Source organism: Apis dorsata, unplaced genomic scaffold (genome assembly GCF_000469605.1).
Source record: "Apis dorsata unplaced genomic scaffold, Apis dorsata 1.3 scaffold_884, whole genome shotgun sequence".
NCBI lineage: Eukaryota > Metazoa > Arthropoda > Insecta > Hymenoptera > Apidae > Apis > Apis dorsata.
This window is the reverse complement of record NW_006264000.1, coordinates 56,543-63,952: the sequence shown is the minus strand read 5'-3', so window position 1 is coordinate 63,952 and position 7,410 is coordinate 56,543. Positions and strand designations below refer to the sequence as shown.

The window sequence follows — 7,410 nt, the reverse complement described above, 5'->3', positions numbered from 1 at the left end:
TGTTGTAAATTATAATGTGTATACATTGATATAATAGCAAATATAAAATTAAAGTATATTGCAGGAAATACAATCCTCCAAGGACTTTCATATCTGTATATAAATATAATTGTATTTATCATATTTATTGTATTTACAGTGATAAATAATGTATATAATTGAAAAATAAATTAACTTGCATTGGTATATCTTGTCCTCCTTTGCCACACATAAGAAATAAAGTAAACCAAACAACTCCAAATATACAAGATGAAAAACATGTTATTAAATACATTTCACATGTATTTTCATATATATAGTCAGTAAAAATATATTTCCACCAATCTAATAAATGATTTTTACATATATCACGAATATCATTTAATTCCAATTTCTCTTTTGATATTAGAACAGATGTTGCCCAAAGTGGACACTTATCTCCGAAAATTTCTTTCTTCATATTTTATAATAAAATAATTGAATTACAATTTAAAATATTATAGAAAATAAATAAAAATTATTATTAATTATACCCATAATATGTAGAACAAAACGCTACAAGTATATCCGCTAATTGTGCATAATAAGTATAGAAACATTTGTAGATATTTCCACAACCAAGAAATTTCAATCGCATCACGTTCAATAAGTTCTTGATATTCTTCTAAACATTGCATCGAGAATTCCTACATAAATAAGAATATAAATTGTAATAATTTACAATTATTCCTTACCATACCGGTAATTAATATGATTGCGCGCCAAACTTCAACCATATCAAAAAACATGAATCTGATTGGTCTATCAAAACAAACAAAATTCAAATGATAACAAAATAAACAAATTCAAAGAATTGGAAAATCACTTTACAATACAGTATAAATTGTAATTTCATATAAAAATTAATAAATAATTAAAATTAAATAAGAATACATATTATTGCTAAAATTTAAATAGTATAAATCTATTAATATATTTAATGCTAATTGAAAATGACATCTAACTTAGATTTTCTATGAATATCAAATATAGTAGATTCGATATAACTTTATAATTTGAAGGAAGTGTTGCAGATTGATCGTGGGAGTTGGACCAAGAAACGGAGGAACGCGCGGACTGCGAACCGCCACAGTGTTGTCGACGAGAAGGATACACGAAGGCGAGAAATTCTTGTTTTTTTTTTTACATCCGAACATCGAAAATCACGAGGAAAATGATGGTAGATGTATATTCTAAAGGGTCATCGAACGAATAAACTCAATTGCCGTAGACACGTAAACCATTCGTGGGTGAAGTGAAACACATGTGTCGGTCAAACCGTGTTTTCTACTATAGAGTGTCCGTCCCGTGTTTGATCCGTGAAAATCTTCCGTTTGAAAAACTAATTTGTACGCTGGTTATAATAATTTGCGAAATATTAACGTGCTTGCTTTTGAATAAATTTATGAATGTGACGATCCGCTTTTTCGAAATGAAATAGAATTCATTGTAGAAGGCGGCAGTGCGTGGGTGGGTGGGTGTCTAGCGATTACCACTTATGTATAGAAAATTCCTTTTGGAATTTTGCACAAAATGTTATTCTTGGATCAATGATAAAGTGCTTTTTTATTCGATAATATTCTATTCTATCGATATATATTAATTGGCACATTATCCAGACAAATGTTTTTGGGCATAAGAAAAAATATATCAGTTAAATTTCAGAGTAACGTTGCTCTTACTGTCAATTTTTGACCAATGTCAATTTGACAGTTTTAAAAATATAAAATCAATATGAATCTATCTCTTTGTTATTATTAATTTTGTTAATTTTGAAAGAAACTTAAATATTCTGCTATTATTAACATTGTTGTTAAATAATTCTTTCTTGCATAAGGAATTTTTTTTTATTGTATCTGATAAGTTTCATTAAGTGTTTTTATAAAAAATGCTTTCCTTAAACTGTGAAACAAAAATATATTAGCAAGTTTTTTTAAAATTATTATTCATAGCTTTAAGAGAAGGACTTAATTAAAGTCCTGTCTCTTTTATTAATTTGATATTAAGAGGCTAAAGTATGAAAGGTCAAGCGGAGAAAAATGGATATCGATAAAGTATCAGCATGCGTGAGAAGTCAGCAGAATGTCATGCTCACGCAGGTCACGTGAGGGGCACAACAGAAATGTGCTCACGTGATCCTCCTACATTACACTCAACTCTTACCAAGGCAAATGGTAAAAATTCAAATCCCCAATCAACACATCATTCAGAAGCACGTATTGATAATAATTTACTTCCAACTCCTGGTGGACGATTAAAATTTTTTAAAGACGGAAAGTTTATTTTGGAATTATCCCATCGTAGGGATGGAGAAAGAACTACATGGTTTCCAGTTCCAAAGAAAACCTTTTGGCCACCAGCTAGTACAACTCCAAATAGACAAGAGAGTTCTACTTCTCTTAGTGGTAAGTTAAATTTTTATAATATTTTTAATAAAATTAATTAAATTAATTAAATTATTATTGTACTTATATTTTTCAGTTTCTGATGATAATTCATCAGTACAATCAAGTCCTTGGCAAAGAGATCATTGTTGGAAGCAAGCAAATCCAAGACGTAGAATATCTACAGAGTTTAGTTTTTATTATTATAGAAATCCAAAAAATCGTCTGTATGCGCATCCTCGCTTAATCGCAAGAAAGCGTAGACGTCCATTAGATCCTACTTCTTTGTTACTCATTCCAGAATCAGTAACAAATTATACTAAACCAATTCGTAAAGTAAATGGTACATCAACTGGAAAGGTTTTGAACCTAATTATTGACAAATTGGCACGTCTTCTAGATCCTAATGTCGTTTCACCTCGTAAACGTATTTTGCGCGAATTAGAAAGAGTCTCATTAGAAGATCAAGCATCGAAAAGACGCGCAACACCACAACCAGTTTGTACAACAGCTCCTACTCCATCATCAAAACAATTATCTTCATATAGTATAACGAGTATTTTGGGAGAAGATAAACCAAGCCATGAGCAAGGTTTTTTGAGGAATTTATTAAAACCAGATGAAAGGCAAACTGTGAAATACTCATCAAGTAACTCATATCCAAGAGTACGAATGGATCCATACATTGGTACGGCTAATACACCTCTTCAGCATCCTCTTTATGGTGTACCAATGTTACCTCCTGGACCATATAGAGCTCCTTTATGGATGCATTATCCATCACCCGTCCATTATCCACCTCCTATGCCATTATATGCACCACCACCACCTCATCCACCATCTCCTCCAGTTCATCACTACAAAGATTACAGGGAACAGACTCTTACACCTCCTTCAGGTAAATGTTTAAAGATATATCGTTCAATATCTATTAAATTTATCAGAAAATTCATCTTATTTATATCTCATTTAGATATGCCTCTAAATCTGTCGAAGCATGCGGGTTGAATCTCAGGATCCTAAAAGTTGGTGCCTTATCAATGGATAAAAACTGCGCAAACACTGCCCGTGCAACGACAATGCGATATATTAGTATTTTTTTATTCGTAAACAGTAGTATCATAGTAAGTAGAAATATGCATCTAGAAAGACAAAAACTGGATGCTATTCTTGTACATATAAATGCATAAAGTATAGAAATTGGCATAAATATTTTATATTAATCTTAAATTAAATCACATACATGAGTAGTATTATATTATTTTAATTATAATTGATCTTGTCTTATGTATTATGTTCATTTTTTTTATTAATTATTGGTAAAATAATTTAATATGGTTTTCTCACTATATGGAATCCATGAATGTGTTCACATTGTAAAATTTCATTTTTATTATTTTTACTACTCATGATATAAATATTAAAATGAAGAGAAAAAAGAGCATGCTCTTATTTTACATCTCATTTATGCATTATTTTGTTATTCTTATTAATATTTCTGTCATTATTATCATTAATCAATGACTATCCATTTTAAAAAAATCATTAAAAAGACATAGAATTATGTACAGAACAGATTATTCTCTATATTTAGTATAAATATTCCTACAAATAGTAATATGATAATAAATTTAGATTAATGAAATCCGCAACAGTATACATTTATTTATACGATATTAATGAACAAAAAATGAAATTGCTTGGTAAAGACCGTGGGGTGTGCCTTAAGATTACCTAAATTGCAAAAAACTAAATTATAAACACATTCATATAATGAATATGTATTATTATTACTACTATTACTATTGTGTACATATAAATATAATTTTGCCTTACGTATCCGCCTCAAATCGATTATTCGTTATTATTTATTGTTAGTCAGATGCATTACCAAACGTTTTACGTGAAAGGCAAGCTCACACAGGCTCTACAAACTAGTGAGTAATTTTAATTCATTTACATACATTTTTTTATTAAAATAGATAAAAATGTGACTGCGCGTAAGCAATTGTATAGAAAGACTAATTTCGTAAATATATAAATATTTCATATACTATATGAAAGCTTTTCATTTATCGTCACGTTATATGTTTTTGTGTTTATTCGGTTTTATAAAATATCTTTTATTGTAAATATATTTATAAATCTAAAGTAAGTTTATATTTATTTAATAAAAATAATTAATCCTTTCTAAATAAATACCTTATATCGTAAAAGAATTTAAATTTCGCGGTTATTGAAAAGTGCGCCGACAAATTGGCATTCTATCATCTAACTATCCCCACTCTTAAGTAACAGACGCTCTCGAGACCGCGCAATCGTCGGATCTTGGTAGTATCCGATTCGTGGCCTTGTTTTGTGGTATTCGTTGACCGGGTTGTATCGGTCTGATTACGTGTTTTCTATCAAAAATTCGTAAAAATAGAATTTCATAATGAAGCGGAACGAATGAATAACGTGTAGAGATCGTGATCATATATTTTAATGGACTTTTGAATGCACGCGGTTTTAAAGAAAGCAAGTGAATCCAACTCTAGTAGTGGGGAGCAGGCAGTATTGCCTTTTCGTATATGTAGCCCGCTTGGTAAAATGAAAATGGCGGTGTTCCTGCATGAACGGAGCAACGGCCACTGATGATGCTCGTTACGGTAACGAACACGTGAACCGAATTCAGTGTGAAATTTTTACATATCTTGTGCACATTTATAAATATCATAGTGTTATATCAATATTGGGAAACAAGTCAATGTAAATAAAAAAAGGTAGCGCGAAATTCTTTCCACGATTAGGGACAAACAAACACGATGGAGTGACACCGTGAAGTGTTAACTCCGTGGACAAGTGGGAAGTGTCGGCTAATAGATTCGCGTGGTTGGAGGACGAAAAGCCTTCATGCCGATGCCGGCCGAATACCACGAGAACCACGGTAACCACGAGAACGCCAATTTCGCTCTCGGGGCCACACAGGACGCCAGCAACATGACGGCCAATATGTACCGGGTGGGAGGTAAAATAACCATACACACATTTCGCCGGCTGATGAGGCCACGCGTCGAATTTTGAGCTATGTATCTTTAATAAACCCAAAAAATTTATATTTATAATTAATATCACGATAACATTTTCCATATATATTTTTTTTTATCTGCACAGCCTTTTAACTTTTCATCTTCCGTCTAATCTCTTTCTCCCCGCTCTTTTCTGGTATCCGTATGTATGCTGCTTTCCTTCTGCTCCCTCTTTCCCCACTCTCGCCCTTCGTTCAGGTCATACTAATTTCTTGCATGATGATTCGGATGATTAAAATTCAATATTTGAAAATTTTTTTTGTTTTTTCTTTTGTTTTCTACTATTCGAATTATTTCGTAATATGTCCACTAGAATATTTTTGTATCAAAGATCTAAAGAATTAAAATAATTTATATAAAATTATCTTTTTGTTTTTTTTTAATTATATATATGTAATACAATATATAATACATAAAAATTGAATATCAAGATCTGTATGTGTAAAGTGCTCTATATATATAAATATTATAAATTTAAAATTTTTATATCTTGTTATATCTATTTTTTATATATTTATTTTTAACATTAAATATAATTTTTTTTTACAATCACAATATGCAGAAAATTATCATATTTTTTACNATCTCTACTTATAGTTCTCAAATAGTAATATCAATATTTATATTTCATAAAATATTTTGTGAATATATATATATATATATACAATATTTAATTTTATTTATAATAATTGTTTTTAATTTGTTAATATGTATATTATATATTATATTATTATATTATTTATATATTTATAAATTATAATATTTATAAATTAAAATGATTAATATATTGTAATATATGTATAATTAATTTTATTCATTTGTTTGTTATTATTATTTAATATTTTTTCATAAAAAAAGAAAAAAAATTAAATCTTAATAATCTAATATTAAAATCTTTTGTTTAATTTATAGATTATGTATATTTTGAAACATCTTCCACATCTCCTTACCAGATAAGAAGGATAGAAGAATTGAATAAGGTAAGAATTAAAATTGATTATTCTTTTTTATTATAATTAATATAAATAAAAATTCAAATTCATATTTATTATTAATACATTTTCTTATTTTAATATATATTTATCTTATTATTCTAGACAGCAAGTGGAAATGTTGAAGCAAAAGTCATGTGTTTCTTTAGGCGGAGGGATTTGCCATCTACATTAATCATGCTTGCAGATAAACATCAATGTAAGTAAAATTTATTTTATTATTAAAATATTTATTATATTGCATTTTAAGATACTGATCTTACATAACATTTGAATAAAAAACTTTTTTTATTCAAAACTTTAAGATTATGTTATATAGATATAAACATATATTGATATTTTTTATTTAATTAGTATTATTCTTAAATAAATAATTAATAAAAATTAGTGCTTTATTTTTTTTTATATTTAGATACTAATTAAATACTAATTTATTTAATAATATAATATATTATACTTATATTATACTATATTATATTATTATACTATATATTAATATATTTAATATATTGAAAATAGAAGAATAATATTATATATTTTATACAAATTAATAAATATCCGGAAATTAAAAAAATTAAAATATATTTTCATATTAATTATAAAAATTCTTATTTTTTAAAAAGTAAATTTTCTTTATTACTTAATAATTTTATAATCAATATTTTGAGAAATTGATGCTATTCCTTAAATATATTTACTATATTAGTTTAAAAATATTCTACATAAGTACGAATCATTATTCAATTTAAGATTAATTTAAGATGAAAGCATAAGCATTGCTTGATTCTGTTATTCATTCATGTTAAAATATGTTAAAAATGTAATTTTATTTTATATTATATTCCATTAAAAATCAAGGAATTCAATCATTGCCATTAATATTGCAATATTCAGAATTTGTGAATTCGTGAATTCGAATATTTTAATATATATTTTCTGTCGTAAAAA

At 27.6% G+C, this 7,410-nt stretch overlaps 2 protein-coding genes across 2 annotated transcripts in view; both read left to right on the top strand.

Moving 5' to 3' along the window:
* Positions 1 to 1,066: 1,066 nt before the first annotated feature.
* On the top strand, positions 1,067 to 4,553 carry LOC102675838 (protein hairless). The gene is made up of 3 exons (XM_006623358.2): positions 1,067 to 2,423; positions 2,500 to 3,300; positions 3,376 to 4,553. The coding sequence occupies exons 1-3, from the start codon at positions 2,081 to 2,083 to the stop codon at positions 3,408 to 3,410; spliced, it is 1,179 nt and encodes a 392-aa protein (XP_006623421.1). The 5' UTR covers positions 1,067 to 2,080; the 3' UTR covers positions 3,411 to 4,553.
* A 148-nt stretch (positions 4,554 to 4,701) lies between these two features.
* LOC102675705 (metastasis-associated protein MTA3) overlaps positions 4,702 to 7,410 on the top strand; it is a 9,935-nt gene continuing 7,226 nt past the window's right edge. Inside the window, exons 1-3 of the mRNA XM_031514084.1 lie at positions 4,702 to 5,409; positions 6,383 to 6,450; positions 6,568 to 6,661. Coding sequence (XP_031369944.1) covers positions 5,295 to 5,409; positions 6,383 to 6,450; positions 6,568 to 6,661 — 277 coding nt within the window. The 5' untranslated portion in view covers positions 4,702 to 5,294. The remainder of the gene's footprint in view (positions 5,410 to 6,382; positions 6,451 to 6,567; positions 6,662 to 7,410) is intronic.

Excerpts from the sequence above, each read along its gene's own strand:
- LOC102675838 (XM_006623358.2), top strand. The coding sequence starts at position 2,081 with ATGCGTGAGAAGTCAGCAGAATGTCATGCTCACGCAGGTCACGTGAGG. Across the intron at positions 2,424-2,499 it reads GAGTTCTACTTCTCTTAGTG|TTTCTGATGATAATTCATCA; the intron begins GTAAGTTAAATT and ends TATATTTTTCAG. Across the intron at positions 3,301-3,375 it reads GACTCTTACACCTCCTTCAG|ATATGCCTCTAAATCTGTCG; the intron begins GTAAATGTTTAA and ends TATCTCATTTAG.